Source organism: Odontesthes bonariensis, chromosome 6 (assembly GCF_027942865.1).
Source record: "Odontesthes bonariensis isolate fOdoBon6 chromosome 6, fOdoBon6.hap1, whole genome shotgun sequence".
Classification (NCBI taxonomy): domain Eukaryota; kingdom Metazoa; phylum Chordata; class Actinopteri; order Atheriniformes; family Atherinopsidae; genus Odontesthes; species Odontesthes bonariensis.
Genome location: NC_134511.1, coordinates 36,969,789 through 36,993,549, shown reverse-complemented (window position 1 = coordinate 36,993,549; position 23,761 = coordinate 36,969,789). Strand labels below are relative to the sequence as shown.

The 23,761-nt window shown below is 40.9% G+C and overlaps 2 protein-coding genes across 9 annotated transcripts in view; both read right to left on the bottom strand.

The window, feature by feature from the left end:
* Positions 1-400, bottom strand: part of pdlim2 (PDZ and LIM domain 2 (mystique)) — a 35,303-nt gene extending 34,903 nt beyond the window's left edge. The window contains exon 1 of the mRNA XM_075468643.1: positions 96-400. The gene's annotated coding sequence lies outside the window, so the exon portion shown is untranslated. The remainder of the gene's footprint in view (positions 1-95) is intronic.
* Positions 401-1,702: 1,302 nt separating this feature from the next.
* On the bottom strand, positions 1,703-23,671 carry sorbs3 (sorbin and SH3 domain containing 3). Of its 8 annotated transcripts, none has more exons than XM_075468642.1 (21): positions 23,546-23,671; positions 15,284-15,354; positions 14,355-14,543; positions 14,086-14,158; positions 13,452-13,585; positions 13,276-13,339; positions 12,565-12,603; positions 12,395-12,476; positions 11,392-11,500; positions 9,136-9,189; positions 8,868-8,975; positions 8,182-8,237; positions 6,798-6,868; positions 6,188-6,249; positions 6,020-6,066; positions 5,707-5,821; positions 5,490-5,615; positions 4,395-4,496; positions 3,747-3,835; positions 3,540-3,646; positions 1,703-3,099 (listed from the first exon to the last, which is right to left on the bottom strand). In XM_075468642.1, the coding sequence occupies exons 2-21, from the start codon at positions 15,293-15,295 to the stop codon at positions 3,038-3,040; spliced, it is 1,701 nt and encodes a 566-aa protein (XP_075324757.1). In that variant the 5' UTR covers positions 15,296-15,354; positions 23,546-23,671; the 3' UTR covers positions 1,703-3,037. The 8 variants fall into 8 exon arrangements, with proteins under 8 accessions (XP_075324757.1, XP_075324755.1, XP_075324750.1 ...); XM_075468640.1 differs by having other exon boundaries at positions 1,703-2,524; positions 3,969-4,496; positions 23,546-23,670; XM_075468635.1 differs by having other exon boundaries at positions 3,969-4,496; positions 23,546-23,669.
* Between the last annotated feature and the right edge of the window lie 90 nt (positions 23,672-23,761).

The following is a 23,761-nucleotide window of genomic DNA, read 5'->3' as shown; positions in this document are numbered from 1 at the left end:
TCTTCAAACAAATCAAATCCAGATTTTTTGTTTAATCAGCCTAAAGGAATGTGTATGCTGTTTTACTTGATACGTGATTAAATTAATGAACTCACCAAGGTGTGACTTAGGGAGCCTTTTCCTTTTTGAAATGCCGCTTTCCTCGACAATTAAAAAAAAGAAAAAAAAAAAGCTCTTAACACTCAGGGGACAGGTCCCAGTTCACTTCACCCTGTCTAAGGCAGTCTCCAAAACAAGTTTCCTCCGTCAGTATATGCCCAGCAAAGCGTCTCCACTTCTTCCTTTTCTGTTCAAATGTTAAAGATGGCACGCACGCACAAACCCCACCTGTGACTGCGCACGCACTGGCACAACTGGGACTAGTTTGCGGTGCCATGTGCCGTTACCAAAATAAAGGGGTTGACACAGGCAGCAAACAGAGGCGTGTCACACCACGGATGAGGGAGGAGAGGAGGCTGTAGCAGAGATAATTGAGCCATTAATATAGACATGGCTGCACTTTGAGCCCGAGGCGCCACCTGCTGACGGAGCGGAGCAGCGCGCGCTCTAACAGGAGCAGCCTTTAATTGTCCAGCGGCTTTCACCTGTCCCCGCAGGTGTGTGCGGGTCGCTAATCAGGCAACAACTTTAAACGTAAAAAAAAAAAAAGATAAATGTATGACGTAATGACGTCAGAGAGCGACAAGTAGCACTTTGATTAAACCCACTAAAGGGTCGCGTGGGAAAGATAGCAGAAATATTCGTGAAACTTCAATGTTTTCAGAAAAGCGGTACGGTCACAGTACTTCAGCTGAAAACTTGACACGTCACTAGTTTGACAACGTGTCGTTGCACTGCCTAAACAACTACTTTTAATACTATAAACCTGCGTAAACCTAGGTAAAGTCAGTTATAAAGTCTACCACAGTATAGTAGGATATCACTGAAATCGTTTCGAGCAGGAGCGAGGCTAGGGTATTTTTAATGGTGCCAAGACACCACCGTGAGAGCTCGGCACCCCCTGGCTCATCACATTTTTAAAATATTATATTATGCAAAAACACTTTTTTTTTTTTTTGCTCAAGGATGCATTATTTTAGTGACCATTTTATTTATTTTCTAGCATTTTTTTTTGTTTAAACTCTTTACTCCCAAAATAAATGTTCAGTTATCTTCAATATTTGTCTCAGGCTCTCTGTTATCCCTGTCAAGCCACAGTCTTTTGAAATGAAGAGGTCAAAATTGAATGTTGTAGGGGAAAACACTACTCAAAGCAAAACTAATACGGCTCCAAAATTTATAAATGTACTCGTTCGTCTCAATTAGTGAGAAATAATGTGCCTCTGTGAGCACTGGGGGCTGGGCACCCCTAAAGACCAGATCCTAAAATCGCCCCTGGTTTCGAGCATCGAAGAAATACAATAAAAACTTAAACACATCAGCTTAATGATAGCAGATGACTGCAATGGAGTAACAAAACAAAAGCCTTTGTCCCTGTTCCTTTTATCTAGCATGTTTTAGTTGTGTCCCACACACAGGCTACATTTGGTCTTAGTGTTTTACATGGAATTCTAGACCAATGATGCATCTTTAAAGCAAAACTTCTTATTATTCTATGTGTCACCTTTAGTTATCCAATAAAACTATCCTGCCAACCTTTGAGATGCTGATAACAATTTCAAAGCATTTAACAAAATACTTGAACATAAGAAGTATCACTCTGTAAAGTTTAATAGTTTTTTTAATATAAATTGAGTACCATACATGTGCAATACAGTTTATTTAAGTAAATATATATTATATTTTCAGTTTTATAAACTGTTACAATCTGTACAATCTTCTCACGTGTCTGCTAAATTAGGTTAATTTTTACAATGAAATCATGACATTTTCACATAAAACTGCAAAAGAACTTAATGATGAAGGTCTTTAGTTAAGTCTTACAAACTCATCAAAAGTAGCTCTGGCACAAGTGTAGATGATTTTCTGAATACTGTTTTCAAAGTGAGAACGTTAACCCCATGAACAGAGGAAACACTGGAAAAGCAGCAGTAGCAAACTCAGCAGAAATAAAGTGAGCTGGGAATTTTCTGTGGACAGCTGAACAGAGTTGAACAAGATTAGTTTTGGCACATACAGCGTTAATTCAGTCACCTCAAATGATTATTTAAACATCTGCTGCAGAAACGTCTAACTTTAACTTACACAGCACGGCTGATGTTGTACGACTTACAGAAGTTTGAAGCTTGATCCCAAACCATTGAAACTTGTATTGCAACACAGAATGTGATGTATCTATTTCACCTTTGGCAGACCATTACATTGTTAAAGGGACCCCAAAACATCCTAAAAAACAAATCTCACTCTCAGAGAACTAGTACATGCATTGGTTCTTTTCACATTACTGCATACACATGTGAGGGGCTATAAACAGATCTTGATATGTCTGAGCTCTTACTCTGCTTTAGTTTGAGCTCTAATGTACGGATGTGGGTGTTGTTTCCTCAAACCTGCCGCAGGTATTTTCAAAGATCTGAAAGAAAATCTGGGGAAAAATATTTGAAGGAAATATTAATAATCCAACAAGATGCACAAAATTCCTTTTTCATCAATGTCAGCGGTGGTTTGTGATGGCACTGTGGTGGCAAAAATGCAGCATTGTACTGTATCAGGACCTCAGAGGGAACAGTGCTGTTCAGTGGGAAGGAATGCAAATTTCCTGCAGCTGCAAATAGTTGTGAGACCAAAAAAAAGTCCTTTATTTGCAACTGAAACAGTCACATCAGCTTACATTCTTTTCTTTCAAGTGGTGGTGTGTGAAAACACTCTTCAACACTCTTTGTGAAACACACACACACACACACATATTCTGTATGTGCACGCACATGCAAGAAGGTGGGGAGAGAAACTACCTGAGTCCCCTCCCTTCTCTTGTAGGAAGCAGAGTGAACATGCAGGCCTTACTAAACCAGGTTTGGAAGTGTGTCGAAATGGGACAAAGACATTAGCTGGGCTCATATGAGTCCCATCCAATGTGGACAAGCAGTGTGAGAGGAAGTCAAACTGGTGTCACGTAATTCCCAGGAAAAGTCCCAAAAGCCCGAGTCCTTTCTGACGTACCTACAGAGAACAAAGCATATGCTGTGGTCATACAACGCAGACAAATAACGTTTTAAAATATTATGGTCTTAGAAGAATGTGAACTGCACCAATGACACCTGTAATGTTTCATGATGTCCACTAGAGGGCGGCCTGACACAAAAGTTCCTCATTTCCTCTCACATTTTCTTTGATCATTTTTTTTAATCAAAAGGAAACTCTTTCGTAGGAGTATATCATATCAATGGTTGACATGCTGAAACGTTTGAATTACAGCCTTTTAGAGTCATTTGTTGGGAACATGACACTGATCCACTGTCTTTCTTATGAAGGCACAGATAAATGGTGGCCCAAAGCTAAAAATGTATTATAAAGATTTAATCTACCATTTTTTTTTCTACAGTGAATATACAGAAAGAGTTTCATCCATGAAAGCGATGTTTGACATAAATAATCCTTACCTACAAACCAGCCATCATCACATTTTTCCATCACTTGAACAATGTCTCCTTCTCTAAGCTCCAACTCATCTGAATTCTGTGGTTTGTAGTTGTAAACAGCTTTGAATCTAAAATCAAGAACAAAGACAAATCAAACTAATCATATAAAAAATAGTGTCACCAAAACCGCAATAACTCATCAGCAACAATATGAACACACAGACGTACGGTTGGCGTTGCATCGATGATGCAGGGATGTTTGGCACTTGTGAGTTGACATGTGCATTAGAAGGAGCGGCCCGATTTGGTATCACACTCTGGGAAAAATAGAATCATTATGTCAGGCAGTATTGCATAATAAATGATGAGCCACTCTGACAATACAAACAGTGACAGAACAGGTGCGAGCATGCTGTGACTTTCTGCGTAGCAGTGGTGGTGAGAGCAGACCTGTGAGTGATCAGTGTATCTGGGAGGGTTCGCTGGGGGAGCTCCCGCTCTGTGAACAAATGCTGATGACTGAGTGGAAGGCGAAACAGCTCTAAATGTGGAGCTCTGGTTGGTAGCCCAGTGGCTGTTCTGGTTGGTGGGTGAAGCAGTTTTTGGGATGCAGTTTGGCATACAGCTGGTTACAGGTGTCTGGGAGGGGGAGCGTGACTGTGAAGCCGGGCTGCCATATGGAACGGGTGAAGACGGGTTCACAGGGGAGTGCACAGTTTTGGGGCTCAGGGAAGTGAGAGTGAAAGGTGATAATGGTGACCGCGGGCAGGGGGACTGGAGTGGACGTCCTGGACTCTGTGGTCCAGGGGAGATGGGAGACATGGGGCCAGCTGAGAAGTCATCCGTAGAGTATTTGGTTCGGGGCAGCTTGTTGACCTGGACATAATTGGCCGGGAAGATGCCGCTCCGACTTGTTCCAGATATCCTGCCCTCCAGCCACTTATCGTCAACGCGCCTGGTTATGCTGATCACCTCACCCTGAGGATGACAACAGAATTAAGAAAACTTTAGATATTGAATTTAACTTTGAGGTGCAAAACAAAACAAAATAACCAAAAGAAATGTAGCAAATCTAAAAAAACAACAACAACATAACTAAAAAAAAAAAGGGAAGATATTCTAGACAAAGCAGCAACAATGAGGACGCAACAAAATATTTCAGAAAGTACATTAAACAAAACAATAAAATCCCGACAGAATGTTTTTTTGAGGTGTTTTGTGAAATGCTGCAGTTTGCAAAATATTGTGCTATTTTTCACTTTGTCTATTGTTTTATGAAATATCATGTTTTTTTGTTTTGCTGTTGTCACTGATCAGACAGTTCTAAATGAGCATTAAAGGCAACTTCATTATCTTATTTTGCCAGCATCTGTTTAGATTATAAAGCTGATGAATCCTTCACTTTGGCTCTTTGAAATGTGGAAAACTTCTAGCTTTGATTTGAGTGACTTAATACTCAGATTTCATATCAGTATTCCTCTGCTTTGAACTTCCAGCAAGTTCAGTGGAGATGGTATAAAGGTTTTTGGATGAAGACTTGAATGTCTCTTGAGTGAATGGTAAAAATTGAGATCCTTCCATCAGCAAGTAACCTTTCTTCCAGTGTGGAGTGTTACTGCACTCCACGAGCAAGACTGACCCAATACAACCCCAACAAATAATTGCGATAGCTTGATTTTTTGAACAACGTGTGACCTTTTTACCACTTTCAGTAATACCTGTGGGTGGTAGGCTAACTGTTCCAGGCGAAACTCTAAGCTAACTAATTAAATGCTCTACATTTACTTTAAACACAGAATAGTTTATTCAATATTCTCATAACTCTTGGAAAGAGAGCAGTCAGAAATGTTGATGGGTCAGTGAGGAGCGAAAGGATCAGTCCGCCTGTTCCTTCTGCAAAACTTTAGCTTGGCTATGTGTCTATGTGCTGAGATGAATACACTGACGCATTATAGAACACGAAGCACTCACTTTACGAAAAGACAGTTCAACAGGCAGGTCCCCGTTGAAGTTAAACAGAGCTACAGCTTCCCCATAGTCCAAAACCTGAAGAGTGGGAGACCTAATAGGTGTTGGCTTCTCTGTAGGAGGCAGAATCTAGGAAGACACATCAGGTGCTAGTCAGTATCTCATCACATTAGCACATTGGAGATAAATAGCTTGAAATGAAAGACATGAAAAAATTCACCTCCACATAAGAAGTGGGGAAAATACCAGCTCTTCCGTGATGCTCTCCTTCAAACCAGTTGGCATCTACCTGCCTGTGGATGTAAACAATATCCCCTTTCTGCAGGGTGAGCTCCCTGAATAGAGGAATTCGAATAAAACAGACAAAAAGAAAATCATCGCCAAATTAAGTCAGTCAAGAGTTAAAATATTGTTTCAAATACATATTTAGAAAAGGATTGAGGTCTGACCCTGACCTCGTTTTCTTTCACAAATGCAAGTTATCATGAAAGAAAGGAAACTGTATTTCTTTTGTATCACCACACAGAACTCACTTGGGTGACTGAGCCTGGAAATTAAACTTGGCTCTTGCTGCTTTCATCTGAAAACACAGACAAATCATTTTAGGACAACTTGCAGCCATCATCCGTGAACAATGGAAAGCATGTACTTTGTAAGATTTTCAAGCCTTTTGGGTGAGAAAAAAAATGACTCATACATACCTTTTTGTCTTCTTTTTTTGATGGGAGCTCCATTGTTTCATTTGCAGGGAAATGGCGATCTACTGTGGAACACAGTGTGGACAGAAAGGTTTAAAGGAGTCTGCTACGTGCACTCTTTTGTTTTGCAAAGTTGCTTTCAAACAGCTTGCTGTGTTAAAGTTATCACAGCCTTAACAGCTACAAGACTCTGAAAGAAAAATAACTCAATAGAGCTAATCTTTAATCAGGCCTTCCGAGTTCCACTTCCTATTTTTGTGGGCTTCCTCCCCACCCATCTCTAGCTGTTTCTATAGAAAAAAAAACTGCAAACTGACTTTCCATGTTCTCTCCAGCCCACAAGTGAAATACCAGAGCGGAAGACAACAGAAGCAATGAGGGGAACCATAAGGATATATCAGATTACTTGAAGCTTTCATCATATGTGTGTTGCCATGTTGGATGAGTGGTCTAATGAGTCTGAAGTGCTTTTTGGATGGACAGTTGATTCAGGAAAGAGCTAAATCTGAGCAACTCATGGGCAGCTGGTTGTAAAAGACAAACTGTTCTTAACTAAATCAACCTTAATGTGCATGTGTGTTGCTGGGCCAAAGGAAATCAGCCCCATGCTTACCATATGCAGGAACAGATGCGGACGTTGTGCCACTTGAGCGCTGGACAGGCTGTTTTGATGCTGATGAATTGCTGAAAAAGTGAAAAGAAAATACGTTCCTTTTAAGTTTTTATTAGTGTCAGTGTGTCACCTACCCTGGGGCAAGAGTTTCTAATGACAACAAGAAACAGCCGCAGATAAAGGCTTGCAGTGAAATACAGCTGGAAGTCAGTGTATGTGGCGTTTTCCTGCAGATTTACTGAACAGCTCGTCTGATTGCAGCTGGTTTTAATACACTGAATAGACATGAGACAAATAATCAGACAGCAAGTCTCAATGTTTGAGTCTTTGTTGTCATGGAACTCAAAATCTGGTTTTAATGAGCCATAGAGCCTCAACTATCCTTACAACCCTGAAGCTCCATTCATTATCAGAATCACGAGTCTGTAGGTTTGTGGGTTAAGAATTAACCCAGAACCCAAAGCTCCCAGACCAGCTGGCTTCCTCTGAACTTATTTGCATGTTTCCAGACAGTGTTGTTTTGTATTTCCATGTTTGCAGCTGGACTAAAAGAAGACAATATCTTGTTGCTGTTATAAATTTACAAGTCTTAAGACTGGAAAAGGTCACAATCCATGAGCTCAATTTAACAAATAACAGTGAGTTTCCTCCAAGAATGCATTACACACTTGGTGAGATATGTGGAATGTTGTCTGCTGTTTGAAGGAACAAATACCGAACTTGCACTTGTTAAATTAACAGCTTCCCTGCAGAGCATCCAGCTCTGAAAGTCACATGATCATCTAACAGTAACCCTGCCAGGTATGAATGGCTGTTCTGTGGAATTACAGCACTTGGATTCCTAAAACAGCAGGAAGAATGCAGTAGTTTCTACTAAACAATGATGCAATATCAAAGTGGATTAGGAGGAGGGGGGCTGCACTCAGAGGGAGTCTGTTATGTGGCGGTCGACTTCCTCGTAGCCTGTTTTTGTATGTGCTGTTTGAATACAATCTATTCTTTAAAATGAATGACACTTTAGGGATTTATATTTGTTGCTCTTGTCCACTTATTGGAGAAGAAAATGCTGTTATAACAGTAACAAGAACAGAATGGCTCAACCTTCTGGCCCTGTATTTACCTTCAACTGAGTAAGAAATAAAATACTTTTTTTTTTTTTTTAAATCAGTGCATCAGAATGAAATCACAGTTAGTTCACACAAAGACCATACATCATAAACATAAGTATGGATTACATGATAACAAACAAAAAAACTACACTAAAAACACATCTCAAATAGTGAAAAATATGCTAAAAGATCAGTAAAACGGTGATCAATGTTATATTTATAGCTTCCCCTTATTGTGATCATATAATAGCACTTTTATGCTGTTATTGACTAACCTGTGGTATGTAGTGCCAGTCTTTGGAGCCGCTACAGGATCCCTGCCTCTGGCCTCCTACAAGCAGAGTGAACACTTAACACAACAGCACAACTCAGCCTTCTGTATCTTACAGTTCAGAGGAAATCTCCCAACAACTCAGACAAACTAGAGGTGCTGACCACTCCCAAAGGAGCAAAGAAATCCCCTGGGTCCTATCCTCCCTGGGCTACACACAACACTACTCATGATCTGTCTGAGCTGTCTGGGATTTCAGTCAATTTACAGTTCATGAAGCTGATTCAATCACACAAGAATCAAGACAAGCACGAGAACTGGCGTTTTGTTTTGGCAAGTTGCTGTGGAACAAGAAAGGGAAGAACAGAACAACATTGTGAAAAAAATTAATTTTAAGAAAACTAAGTCCTAATTTTATCTTCCGGCCTCTATTTGCTCTGGGGAAGTGGCAGGCAGGTGTTTAAAAAGCAGATCAATCTGAGTGCAAGGCAGGCAGGCAATTCTGAGGTGCTCAACCAAGTCAAAGAAAAAAAAAAAAAAGTACATATTCAAAGCCAGCAAGCAAAGTGATCACACTAACACGCTGAATTTATTGGAAGTGTGTGGAACAAGGGGTGGTGGGGATTCTACTAGAATGTAGGAGGAGGAAGATGCTTCAGCAGAGAGAGTCAGGAGGGGGGGGCTCAGTACCTCACCCCAGCGTCGATGCTGCTTCTTCTGGGAAAGTGTCCTCTCCAGGCCCTGAATCTCCGAGTCCAGCTCAGCCTCAAACTGACTAAGCTCAGATACCAAACTGGCCTGAGCCAAAGCAGTTATGGAGTTGGAATGCAAGATTAAAACACTACTACAAAGTTGTTGTTTTTTTTTAGCTAGTGATATTCCGTCTAAGCTTTAAAAATGAAATCTCAGCAGAGTGAATTCAGAAAGGTTGAATATAATTTGTATTACAGGAGCTCACCTCAATGGAAGGAGACTTTGGTTTCTCAGGCTGTTGCTTTGGGTATAGATGAACCTATGAACAGGGTTAGAAAAAGGCTAGTTAATCGTGTAAATTGTACATAAAAACAAAATTAATTGACCCAGTTCAAGTAAACCAAATAAATACTTCAGAGCTTGTCTCTAATAAATAATAGTACCAATACAACCTAATTGTGGAAACTAAGAAATGTTAATGTTGCAAATGTATCGGCTCATTTTAAATTTGATACCAGCAACAGATCTTAAAAAAGTTTGTTTTTGTATAATCTCTTGTAAAACAAAGAGATCAATTGCTGTGGTTTTGAAGGGAATATATTTGAAGGGGATATATTTTCCCATTCTGATTTAGCTTCTCAACACCTTGAAAAGTCTCCCTCGCCATGTTTTCCATTTTCTAATTAGTCAAATCTCTTCACTGGGTCACAGGTTTTTTATTATGGTGCCATGCTGTTCAAATATGTTCAGAATGTGGTTTGGCAATGTCGCACGGAAGACCTTCCCTGAAAAAGATGTTTGCTGGAAGGTAGCAAATGTTGCAGGTTATGCACTGTGTTCTTTTAGGATACTGGATGGTTCCTCTCCTCTTTAACATGGGAGAAAGCACTATAGTGACTGCTCCTTTCAGAACCTGGAGTCCCAGTTTGTATTTGGAATCTGTGTCACAACCTAATTTTATGGTCTTAATCATTTGAGACCATAATGTTACACAAAGTGTGGGATTGAAACAGGGGACTGCGAACAAAAGTTTGTCCAGTGCCACAAGTAACATTCAGCCATAGTCCAAAGAGATATATGAGAGGTTTGTTCTCATAGAGCTCAGATTTTGTTCCCCAACAAACACTCTGACACTCTGTTTCCTTCACATCAAATATATGAGCAAGACTTAATTTGGAATTTGGAATCAACTAAACTAGACTTTTGTGGAATTAGCTGAGCTGACACCACAGAAGGATTTTGTTTGTTGTGAAAACAAATTCCAGACTGAGAATCTCATAAGTATCAAATAAATCTTGGATCTTTTGGCCAGTTTTAGTGCAGTGGATCGCTTTCAAAGACAGATATCAAAATAGCAAGTTAAAATTGCCATTATATTTCATTTAAAGATACATAAGTAAATGCAGATCTCAGTGCGATGATTCCAGCTTTTTAAAGCCCATTTGGATAGGTGACCAGACTAACAGAGGAACATATTTCTTCTTAAAAGCTCGGTAAAAAACCTGTCACTGTCTCTCTCTCTCTCTCTACGTAGGCTTGACACCACAAGCAGCCAATTCGATCAAACATTACTTTAAAAGGCCCTGCTGGTGAGAACCACAGACCTCTGCTTTATTTTTTTTGTCAAACTTTGGCTTAACGTGTCTCTTTGAATGCCAAGGCCCCCCCTGTTGGAAGTCATCATCTCTACAATCACAGACTATAATGTCACCATGAAGCAGCACAACACCTGATATGGTCTGTGAGCTGGATTCCTAAATTCCTAAAAGAGGAAATTAAATAAGTCCCCATGCTGTGAGCCATTACATGCCACAAGAGGTTAACACCATAATACGGATCACAAGACACATCGGCTCCCGTGGGGGATTGAAAACAAAGATTTCTTTTCTTTACAAGTGTAGACAGATCGCACAATATGCACACCAGATCTGGGACATTGTTTCAATAGCCATTCTTAAAAAAAAATGTAGAGAAGCTGCTCTGTAACTCAGTAGGGGTACTTAAACCCACAGACACACAAATAGCATATAAATGGCTGCACACTCAACAGCAGCAGTGCCTAGAAAGTGCAGGATACACACAATAGTGAATTCCAACTCCACTGAAGTGTCAACCTCCCAACCTTATAAATCACTGACTCTCAGTACAAAACCTGATAAAAACTAAACTTAAATCATGCATTTTCTCGTCTAGTGAAAAGCTAAATGAATGTTAGAAAGCCAGAGAATCCCCTGGATAAAAGAAGTAAGCATATCTGCTGGTAAGCAACCAGTGCGACTGTACACTGTGCGACTCACAAGTTACTGGATACCTTGCGTGAGAAGATGAAATACGAGGACTCAGACTGCAATCCTTAAAGAAAAGGTGACCAACCTGCTCTTGAGCTCCTCAGTGGCAAAACAAGACTATACAAAGCAGGGGGAACAACAATGCTGGATAAATCTAAAGATTAAAGACTCACGCCGGAACTTTATGCAGGAATCAGAGATTTGTCTGAGCCTTTTCTTAAACTGTGTCATACCTGGCTATGGCTCTCTAAGGTGGTGCTCTTTCCAGGCTCAAAGTCGAATATGCTCCTTGGTTGAGGGTGCTGTTTTCCTGGGTCGGACAGCTTATCAACATCTTCGCTCCTGAAACATAACACCACGAGACACACACATGCACACACACACCGTGGACAGCAACTTAATCATGGTTTCACTGTGAGTGCTTGTAACAACAGATCCAAACTTGTCTGCCCCTCACGTTTTCCCTCCTCTGTGCTCGGCCTGAGTTTTAGTCGGTATTAGCGTAAAACGTCAGCAGCAGTCTGTACCATGTGAGAGATTAAATATTGTTGGAAAAATAAGTTGTAAAACAAAACTTTCCCTCCAAACAACGTGATGTCACATTCCAGCGCACTGGGTTACACTTTAAGGTTATTTTTCAACATGCAGGGCAGCTGCCTACATTAGTGTGTTGCTAGGGGATTTTTCTTCAGTTCAAAATTGTCAGTCAAGATAGGAGGATTGGAGAAATTTCTTTTTTCGTTTTTATCTATGTTAGCTTTCACTTGACTTTTTTGTTACAATTATTAGACACCAAAACTAGTTAAGGATTAGGCAACCATGTCCCTTTGGCGACAATCTTCTACTCCATCATATAACTATCTTGGTTGTGATGAAAGACACCACAGTGAAAGTGCTATTTGAATAATACTATTGAATCCTCGCTGACTACTTTGTGTGACAACCATCCATGTGCGACAACTTTATCGTGACTCGTTTTGTCTACAAAAATCTAAAAACACATTTTTGTTCCTGTCTCTGATTATTCTAGTTTAGATTTACACGCTATGGGCTCCCAGGTTTAATTTCCACACCACAGTGGAAACAGAGTGCATCTATGGTTGACTGAAGATTTTATCAAATTCCCAAAAAAAATTAGTGATTGTCAGTCTGTCAGGGACTGCAATTTGTCGTCTTGCATGCAAGAATATGAATGAAATTCACCCCATGACCCAGAAGCAGTAACACTGAACTTACCAGTCTGGTAGGGCTCCATAAGGTGTTAGTCTGAAGAGATTCTCGTCTGCTTCGTCCTCTGTTTTGGCAGACATCTGGAGCCCTGTGGACCAGTTCAGATCAGTCTTAAAGTAAAAACTGGTCATACAACTAGGCAGATGACTGATGTGGAATATTGTGGATTCACTTACGTTCTGCTGTCCACCGCTCTGAATCCTCCAGCTCAGGTTCTGGTGAACAAAGAAATTATTTTTAGACTCACGGTAGATGAGTCATAACTGACATTTAAAGTTGATCAACTGGGAGCTAACTCTCCATCTTATTTTTTAAAAAGTCACAATTTTGCATAAATGATCAAATGTTTTATCCAATAATCTTTATTATACAGATTCAGCTGTTGAATCACTGTTGTGGAAACTCAGCAGTCAAAGTGTGACCTTGAGTAAAATCAGAATTATAAAGTCAAATAACCACAAGACTTTTTTTCTTTAAGTAAATGTGCTTTTCAGCAGTTGTATATTCCAGCACGATTATTCTTAATCAACAGGTCAAATACAGCCTTTGTCATGCCAAAGATCATTTTAAACAAAAAACACACACAAATGCACTGCAATGGTGCCATTAACTACACAAGTTAAAGTTCAGAAGGATCCATTATTACAACACGTAATAAAGACAAATAACCAGGAAGAACCGGGAGGGGCTGAGATAAGAAGCCGGATTTTTCTCAGGGCTCATGAGCAGAAATGACATGACTTTAGGGCTCTTTCATCATGTCTTATTTTGCTGCTGTTATAATCTGTTTGCTGGAACACTTCTATGGTACCTGACATATTGACACAGTGGAATTCATTCTGAAGTTGAGTGTGTGAGAAGAGGAGGAGGAGGAGGAGTGTCTTTACCCTCTGGCCTCTTGTGAATCTGTCTGAACATGCTCTTGTACCAGTCTCTGGGCTTGTTCACACTCTGGTGGAAGAAAAGAAGGGAGGCGCCAAAACTAAATCAACCTGGCAAAGTGGTGAGATCACATCGCATGCAGCAAGAGTTGAATAATGAAGCAGCTCAGTGTTTGTCTTACAGATCTGGAGGCAATGGGCATCCCAGTCTCATCCACTGGACCTATTCCTGAGAACTTGATAAGCCTCCCCTCCTTGTTGGGAGCCCGGCTGTGTGGCAAAGTGGAGGGACCTTGAACGCCATTGGACAGCCCCCCTGATACACAGTTGAAACAGCAATAATTCAGTAATTCTGATATTTTCATTCATTATTTATTTCACTTGACATAAGATGAAATAAACAAGTGGATCTGTTTATCAGCCTGTTGCAACACATGAAATCAAGCATCCGTGTGTCTTCAAGAGCTTCCATATCTTCCTCAGCCTGACTCACACTTCCTCAACCCCTGCAACTTAATCTTTGAATTTTTATTTCAGTACTTCCATCTAAATTTTTCAATATTCACAACCCAGCTGATGCTTATTACAGCTTCTTTTTTTCCCCAATTCAACTACATATTCAGTGGTTTGAATTTTTGAAACAGCTGAACTTTGGAAAACTAGTGGAAAATACATCCTTCTGCCACATCACAATCCTCAAAATGTCATCCTTCAAATAAATGTACCACCATAATGATTTATTTCCACACAAATGATTCTAAGTTGTACAGCAAAGCGTTGATATGATGCACAGATGTAAAAAACGTTGGATCTTACCTTGTGACTGTGAGGGTCCATAGTATGATCCGAAGCTGAGAGCTGATGGGCTCCCTCCATTCAGCTCTGACTCCTTGAATACAGAAATGTAAACAATGGGCCCTGTCAGTGTTGTCTAACTGGAAAGTGTTTTCAAAACGTGTTCTTGGCTGGATTTGTACAGCATGCTTCACTTAATCTATCCACCAGGAGGAGCACTTGTTTCCTGACTCCCTCTCACTCAGTCTAGCTGTGCTGTTAACGCAGCCTGCAGGCCATCAGCTACATACCATGACTTCTCCAGATAGTTGCCTCGCAGAGCGAAAAGGACTCAGTGGAGGAGTTGGGAGTCCAGGTGAGATGACCACCTCATGTATGAGCTCTGGAGAAGTTAGTATGTGCTGCCTTGAAGAAACTCCAGGTTCCCCGGAGAAAATAATCTGTGAGCCATTTGGATGGCCAACTTCCTCTGCACTTTCCTAAGCACAGAGGAAATGAGAAATATGGATGAACAAAAACAATGTGTGAACTCTGCTCCTGTCATGTCCTCCCGTGGGCTCTTGGTAAACAACACTCTCTCGGGGAGGTCATGTGAACTTGTTAGCGGTCCGAATATTCTCCAGAGAATAGCTGGCCTCTGCGGGGGGAGTGTGTGATGAAAAGGCCCCTAATTTATTTAAAGCACGAGCAGTGGGAAGTGGTGTTCCACCCTCTTCATCATCTCTCTCACCATAATTACAGAAAGGCCTCATTCAAGGTGCAGAGTAGGGGCACTGTCACAGGAGAGGACCATTATGAGCCCATTTACTCCCTATTCACTAGTCCTCCCAGTTGGGGGGTGGACGACTGGGGTCAGAGAAGTTGGGAAGGGGCCATTAATTTTAACCTCAAAGTCTCGTGGTCTCCATAGTGATCCTTGTCCTCCTTGGGCAGCCCACGGTGGACAGTCTAACGCCTCTGTTGGAACGCTATGTATTTAAATCTTGCTTTGAATCCTGCTTGGGTCCTGCCTGTGTGGTTGCCAGGGGTCATGGGAAAGCCTCGTGTGCCACTTGGTGACAGTTTGAATGTTACCTGAACCAAAAGCACGTTGTTGTGACATAGACTGCAGGAACTTGTGTTACCCTGACTCTTTCTTTTTTCTTTCACAGGATTTTGTCAGTTTTCAAGCACTTATTTTCAAGGCTTGTTAAACAAGATCAAGTAAAAGTTACTTTACCTGAGTCTGCATGTGATCTCTTATGGTCCTCCTGAGACAGATATCAAATATTTGTACCCAGCATCAATTATCTGCAAAGACATACACATTTGTGTATAAAAAAATGTTTTTTTTATCATAATCCTTGAAATATATCCCTGATGAGTTGATATGATAGCCACATAATATCTTATATGTACTTGTTTTCATGTTTTTGTGCTTCTTTGTTGGAGCAAACTATAATGTAGCAGCCTACAAATCCGAAATGCTTCTTTCTTTACATGTATAGTACTATGCTGATGCTAAGCTTGATTGATAAATACATCAAAGTCCTGACTCTTTGTTTTAACATGTCATAATTCTATGTGAACTGTTAAGGAAAGTTATTCCAGATAGTCGCACCGAAATGTAACCTTTTCTGATCATGTTAAACAGAGCTTCAAACCACCACTAGAAAACAAAAACAAATAAAAGTGCAAATATGTCCTTTTTTGAATCAATTAAAACAGTTAAAAACTTGGGAAAAACTGTATCTTTAACCCAAATGTAACAAAGCACTTTTTTTACAAGATGAATGACAACCAAGGCTTTCTGTTCTTTCCAGGAGATATATTTAATTTAAAATATCCTTTCAAAAGTTAGTAAGCTTTAAACTCTTAAGTTAGTCATTTGTATCTTTTTAACACTTTAGGTAATTGTTATTATTAAGGGCAGTAGTCCTATGATCCCCAGCAGACTTGACAGCTGTTCCATTATCCCATCCCACCAAAATTTCCAAAGAGGGAAAGTCAGAGTCACCCATTTTTCCCCTGTAACTAAGGAAAAACCCACCCCAAACAATGAGAGTGGCTCACATGCCTGCCTCACTTTTCCCAGTCATACAATGCCATAATGAGCCTGACTTGAAGGGACTGGATGATGGAGAAGGTCGGCTACTGAGAGCAGAGATCAGGGCCTAATCAATTGCACCTCAGCCTCACAGATTATGCCTGCTGTTTCAACATCAAAGGCATGTTGAGAGCAAGGGGGAGGCCATTTCCGCTCCTGAATGCAGGCACCTATAGCGGTTTAAATGTCCATAATAACAGTGTAGGAACAACTACTTCTCTGCAGCCCCAAAAACTCTGTTTAATCTTGGGCCACTTATATTGTGGTCAAAACCAGCATTATTGCAAAAACAAAACTGAGGGTATTGCAACCGTTGAAGCTATCTAGCTAGTGAGTTCACTACATAGATTTGACTTTTTTTAAATTTTCAAATCCAAAACTGTGGCGTTGCAGTTGAGCAAAAAAGTAATATACAGAGAGTGGGCCAGATTACAACAGGCTGAGAGCTGCCCAGCACTATTGGCACTAATGAGTTTTCCACATGGCATTTGCTGCTGAACATTAGAGTCTATAATTATTGTGGTCCAGACCAAGAAAACCATACACTCTCTGTGTGTGTTTCTGTGCAGCACAGAGCCCATGTATTGATAGAATTCAAGTTCCAGCTTCCAGACAACAGGGCCACTCATCTGAATCATCATCTCCCAATAAAACGAGTTACATAACAGGACAAAGATGGGAAGCGGATGATTGTGACAACAACAATGCCATTAATGCTCAGGCATGACAGATGACTTGTCATCCTCCCAAAGCAATCATGGCCATCTGATTATCCGTTCAGCAGGAAGCACTGCAAAGAAGCTCCACTTACAAATAACAGCTTACCAACATTCACACAGTGTTTGGTATGCTCTGTTTACACCTGATCTCCTCTAAGCAGGTAGCCTCTCACTTTTAAAAGACCCATGACGTTAATGAACCAATCACAAGATGAGTCATTTTCAAGTTCTTCTTCAGAGATAACAAAAAGGTTTGTTTTCCTTTCACCGCAGCCATTCAAGAATCGACAGAAACTCGTCCTTGAAGCGGCCCTTTGTATTCACACGTCTCACTGAAGCTGTTTCATGAAAAACATTAACATGTCAGTGCAGAATCAATCAGGTGCTCCGTCTTAAGAAAGAAAAAAGGAGAGCCTTAAACAGTAAACACCATGACTCCAAAAACTTTGTATTCTGCCATTCCCATGATGCCACCCAACACCTTCTTTAACTGGGCCTTTCTAGCCTTCCATATATCTTTGAAACTCGACACCTACATTTTGTACCACATGCTTTTGCGCTTAGATAAACACGAATACATCACCATGAGATCATCACTGTTTCACTGAAGGATTATGCAACCATACAAAGATCCCTAATTATACGTCTGTGAGACTGGATTGATGTCAATATTTAAACAGACTTTTCCATGATACTATTGAAATATTGAACATCAATTTGTCATTACTACATTATTCATAGACTGACACTGGAACTTTCTCCAGTCAAAAAAAAAAGATTGTTGCTCAAAGGCTACTGACGTGGTTACACTGGAAAAAAAATCAAAGTCTTACCAAGTATATTTGTCTCATTTCTAGTCAAAATATCTCATTACACTTAATATAAGACACAACTGCCTAACAAGTTCCATTTCAGCCAGATATAGGGACTTGAGTCACATATCATATGAAAACAAGCTTTTTTTGACATTTGAAGAGGTTTTTAAGCTAATTTCAAGATCACTTTTTATTTCAATTATTTCTTATTTCAAGAAATCTTGACAAGCCGATTTTCACTAGCTCCATTGGCAGATTTATTTTGCTTATTTCAAGCAAAAACGTCTTGTATTTGCTGTTTTTTGTACTTATTTTTGGAGGGGCATTTTTTCCAGTGTATTGTACCCATTTTAATCTATGAATTGAGTTAATTTTATCAATTCGATGTTATCTAATTTATTCACATAATATGTGAATAAAGATAAGGCTTCACAGTGAAAGCTTGTCATACAGCTGGATGGAAAAGTTATATATATTCCAAAAACATGTCTCCACCTTCTAGGCATTGTTCCTTTTCAGAGACTCAGAGCTGCTTCATCCACATCCACCTCCTGATGAGTAAGCCCATGTCATAACATTGGTCATTTCACTGAGGAGCAACATAAAATACAGAACTGCTTTGACAACACATGCAAACTCCCTTCGAGAGTGCCAAACACAATCCTACCTAATAAGGAAAAATCAGTGATGATATGCTGCAAGAAAAGCCCACTCCAGAAGTCGGTCTATCCCTGGGTTTGTTCTGAATGCTCAGTGCATTCTTATGTAATTATTGAGGTTCAACACAAGAGTCAGGGCCAAACTTCCACAAGGCGGGTTGGGGTTAGAGCGCCCGGATGCTGCCTATCTTTCTGAAACATGTGAACGTTATATAGTCCACATATTTACAAGCTTCACTCCCGCCAGGTGCGAGGTCCATTACCACGACTGGATCAGATTTGGGGTGGAAGAAAAACACAACCATAAAAGGCCTCACGTACACCTCAGCTGATGACCTGCTTTAGGACATACTTTTACAACACCAGGATTTTATGCTTCCAGATTGCCTCTAAACTCTTAATGTTTTATATTCAGCTCAGCACAGTGCAGCTGAGGAAATTTTAATATGAAAATCTTTGTGTCTCCGGAAAATGGTCTTTTGATGGTCTCTCAAAAGGCCAAGCCAGATGTTTAGTTCTAACTTTATACGAATCTAAAGCCGGAAGATAATAGAGTTCTGTCAACAACACAAAACTAACTTAAAACAAGTTTTTTCTTCTCCTTTTTGTACAAAGTGAGCAGATGATAAAACGGACTGTTATTTAAAGTTGCTGAGCCAAAGTAGAACTACTCAGCAGCTACAAGGTCAGTGAACTTCACCACACCCCTGTGATTCCTCTGAATCAAAATAGAATCAAAGAATTTTGTTCTGTCCTCAAACAGTTTTGAGGAAGGGGAAAAAAATAGCTAACCTTAGAAAACTGTTGAAATGACAACAATAGCCATCAGAAAACATTCAGCACCGCAGAAAAGCCAACTGATGACAGGTAAACATTCGTAAAGTCATCAAATTTCTCTGTCTTCCTTAGAAGGACGTGACCAGGTCTCACGGAGAAGACCTGGATGCGCAGTGACTTTCTGCTCCGCCACACACAGAGGGAGCCCCTTGCATTGTTCCTGCTATGAAAAAGGCTGTCAAGGTGACTAAACATACACTAATGAAAAACTGTGGCAGTGTTGACCTATGAACTGCTGAGATCACCATCCAGGAAAGCCATGATTTGTGGGCAGAGGGAGGATCACACTGTCAGCAAGCCACAGGGAAAAGGCTCTAATAAAATTGGTCTCAGTCATTAGCACATGTTTTGTCTTCTGCTCCCGCCTGTAGGATGATGAGCAGAGGCATACAGTTAATCATTGACTGCAAAAGGGTGGGTGCTGTTTCAGCCAGCCTGAAGAAGGGGCTCAAAATCATGCTCACATTCATGAAGAGCTTAAACACTGCTAGATATATTGTACAATCTTCTTGCAGTGTAAAGACTCTTTAGTCATCCTGACTGACTGCTAATTTCCCAGATATTATTGCGACCTATGCTCTGAAATAACAAAACAGTAAAGTCTTATCACTCGTGCACGAGAAACAACATTACTGCTGCCTGACCAGTTACATAAGAGGGTTGTAAAAACGAACAAATTCTGCATTAAAAAAAAACGGAGATGCTAATTACAAGCACATTTCTTGGGTAAATAAAACAGGCATTTTCTAAACACATTAAATGATTCATGCTGCAGCTATGTGAGAGGTCAGTTCTGTTAAACTGATCACACCACCGAGCTGCCCTTCTGCAGCCAAGCAGATGGAGCCCATACAAGGTCCTGCGGTTGTGAGTTTATGATATGCAGCTATTGGGGGGATGCACGCATTTATCAGGGAGGGAAGTATTTCACCTCCTTGTATGGTGCTTCTCTAGCTTCAGTGACGAGAGGAGCCTGTGCGTGCTTCTTGTCAATGAAGAGGCGATAAATTCCCAGGAAAAGCTCTGGGCCAATAAATCACAGCTTCTCTCTCCAAGAAGAGCCAAACACACACAGTCCAAGTTGATCAGATCTATTCTTATTTAAAAAAAAAAGGAACAACTTTTAGGATCATTTCTATTTGAGCCTTTGTACGGTGAGACAAACAGCTGACAGAGCATGAGAAAGTACACGCTCAGAGTGCAGTAACAGGAGAAAAATGTTACAAATCCTCATGCCTGTCATTTGACATCTTCTGCAGGCTGAGGATATGAGCACTGACAGCTGGAGCCACAGTAATATCACAATGGGAGTCAGGGCTGACTGTGGAAATCACCCTGACAGTGAGGGGCCAATGGGCTTGAGATCTGCTGCAGGATGGGGAAAGTACTCTGACAGAGCAAGTGATTTTTTTCTCACCTGGCAGTTACTAGAGTACACAAACCCACTGGGCAGTGCTACAAGGGATTACATATTGGGAAACAATGTCCACAGTTGCCCTTGTGTGTGTGTGTGTGTGTAGCTCCAGCTGCTGACTCCTCCACTTGCTCAAATCCTCAGTCAGCTCCTGTTGTCTGTTTCAACAGCAGAACTACACAAACTTCATGGGCTAGCTTGTGTTCAGATACATGGCAAAGACACAGTCCTCCAGTGGCATTAAACCTGTGAAGCAGCTTGTAATGCCAAAGTAGCCAGACAGGTTAGTCGACACACCTGCAAAACAACACACGTTTCTGTACAGCTACAAAAGTTACAATCCCTCTCTGATTTTTAAATCTCTGCTCCGCAGTCAGTGAGGGTACTCACCTTCCAAGTGGCACCAACCAGCAAACTCACACCTCTTCCTGGCTGCCTGAGTTGTGCATGAAAACAACAGTGGAGACCTTCTCTGCACTTTCTCCCTGTGACTCTTGAAACTAACCAGGACACACAATCTCTCACATACTCCCAGCTCTCACTCTGCCTGCCTCTGTGGAGGACTTCCCAGTTGACAGTCATTGCCATAGCAACCGTCTTCAGCCCATGTTCAAAAGGCACCCTGCTCTTGGCTTGTCAGTTCAGAGGGGCACCTCCTTCAATGAAGCAGCCCTATTGTTGTGATAAGGTGATATTTCACAGCACGGGGTTAACCAAAGGGGAATGCACACAGTTCATCACCTATAACTTCAAAACACTGCCCAGTGACTCCATCATGTCCCCTCCTAACTTTATCTCTCCCATGACTGCCTCTTCTTTTGTGTATGTCTTTGTGTGTGTGTGTGTGTGTGTGTGTGTGTGTGTGTGTGTGTGTGTGTGTGTGTGTGTGTGTGTGTGTGTGTGCGTGCTCATCCACGTGCAAAGACCCAAAGACATGCAGGGAAAATAGGAGCTCTCTCTGTTCCTGTAGCTCTGGAAGTTTTTCAAGGTGATTACTCTATGCCACATAGTCAACCATGAACAGGACTACTCACTGACTTTCTTTTTTATCACATACTCACAAACACACACACAAGCTATCATTTTGGTTGTCAAGGTTAAAGGAAATAATTTAGAGCCTGATAGATGTTTTGCCAATGGATAGGCAAATTATTCAAAGTAGGAAATGTGTTACAAGCATAGATAAGTCAGCCATATTCTGACTTTATAGCTGGTCAAACCATGCAGCAAACAAAAGCACATACATACAAAGCCTGTTGCATCTCTTGCACACATTTCTTGCCCAAAAAAAACAGGATTTCCAGTTTGTCCACAGTTCTTGCCAATAAAGACACAATAACTTCCTAATGGTCTTTGGCCCTGAGTCTCTGGTATGAAGACTAAATTACAAACTCAATATTGTATATGAGGGATTCAGTAACCTGCTAATAAATGTAATCTCTCCCATACACAGGTTGTGTTCTAAAAACAAACTGAAGGTAGGGAAAAAAAAAAAGATTTGACAGCATTTAGTATGTGGTCAACCTATTCCTTTTCACATGTGTCTGCTGGCAGGTTTCATCCTGAAACTGAAGGACTCAGCCCTTTTCAATAATTTAGCAGTCTGGCTGAGTAGAACAAAGCTCAGGGTAGATATCCATTTGCCAAGCCTGTACTCCTCACAGGGTTGTTTTTGCCAAACAGTTGAGCTGTTGAACATGAGGGGCAAGCTGGGCAATTCAAGCTCCCTAAAGGAGGCTCAGTTAATAATCTGTGTCCCGCTGGAGCAGACTTTCACCCTGCTGTGACCACATCTGACATCCTGTCACTCTGCAGCGAAATAAGGTAATCACGCAAGAGGCAATTGCAAGTTTGGCCCGCGACTCTACACCTCTCTCACACTGAATCCTTGTTCAATCCTTCTGTTCGCAAAACAAACACAAGAGCTCCTAATTTCCAGCTCCCTTTTGTTTCTCTCAGAGATAAGCAGGACAGAAAGGAAGGTGCAAGATCTTGTGCTTCAGTCTTTTACTGTGATGGATGGATTCCAGGAGACCTTTAGTGTCCTGTAAAGACCAACCAGTGTCCTTTCACACCATGCCAGTATGTTGCTACAGAGGCTCATTAAAAGGATTACTGCCAAAGATTCCAGTGAGTGAATAAACCATGACATAAATTGGTTACGTAATCAAAAACTACATCATTTGACTATAGCACAGTATTTTCCCCCTGCAAACACTGTTTGAAACATGAGACAGCAAGTCTGTTCAAATCATACGAGAAAGCTATCAACAAATGCAAATATAACTTGAGATACGGGTCTACAGGTAAGCAGACATCATGAGATCAGTGGAGGATAGATAACGAAGTGGTGGATGTCAGACGCAGAGCCACAGGTTGTGTGGAATGTCTCTGAGAACAAACACAGAACCATCGAGTTTATTTTGGCATTAAACAACATTTTTCTGCCCCCTAGACTTAAAACATAAACAACCCAAATGGGTCTTGCTGCTTATTTTCAGACTCTGGAAAAAAAAAAAAAACTAATTTGAACATATTTTCAACATATGCACAGATATGGAAAGCAATCTAACAACTGAAATAGGAGGCAGCTTTTAGATTCAGGTCTGATGACAACCATCTTCTGACGGTGAAGGAGTCGTGTGATAAAATGTGCAACAGTTACTCAAAAACCTTCTGAACAAGAGTGAAAAGAAGAAATAAACATTCTCACCAATGCAAGAACGGTAATAATAAGCTTCAACTTTTTTGTTATTTCCATTGACAAACAGGATGCCAAAATAAATTTCTGTAAAATGAGCATCGACATCAAAACTACCAAGATGATCACATGACAGTGACAGAAAAAATGTTTGTTGTCTTCGGTCAACGAGTATTTACTTCAATGTTGCTCTAACCCTTGCTGCCCTAGTCAGAGTGAGAAGAGGACGCTCAAGTTGTACCGTACTTACAGGCGAGTGTCGGCCGTGCAGTGAGGTCTCCTCAGTACGGGAGGGAGAGAGGAAGTGAATGAAAAAGAAGGAGGGAACCACTGCTGCTCCTCTTGCTCGGTCTCTCCCTCCTTTCTTCTCTTTCTGAAGCCAACATGGTGGCTTTTATCTTCGGTCAATGATTCTGCGTGGGCCTGACTGTTTGACTGGCTGTCCGTAGGAGTGTGCAAATGTGAG

Bases quoted from the DNA above. Each gene is read 5' to 3' on its own strand.
- sorbs3 (XM_075468635.1), bottom strand. The intron at 11,501-12,394 runs GTAAGTTCAGTG...GTTATGTTTCAG, and splicing joins TATGGAGCCCTACCAGACTG to GAGCGAAGATGTTGATAAGC. The intron at 5,822-6,019 runs GTGAGTTCTGTG...TCCTCTATTCAG, and splicing joins TTCCAGGCTCAGTCACCCAA to GGAGCTCACCCTGCAGAAAG.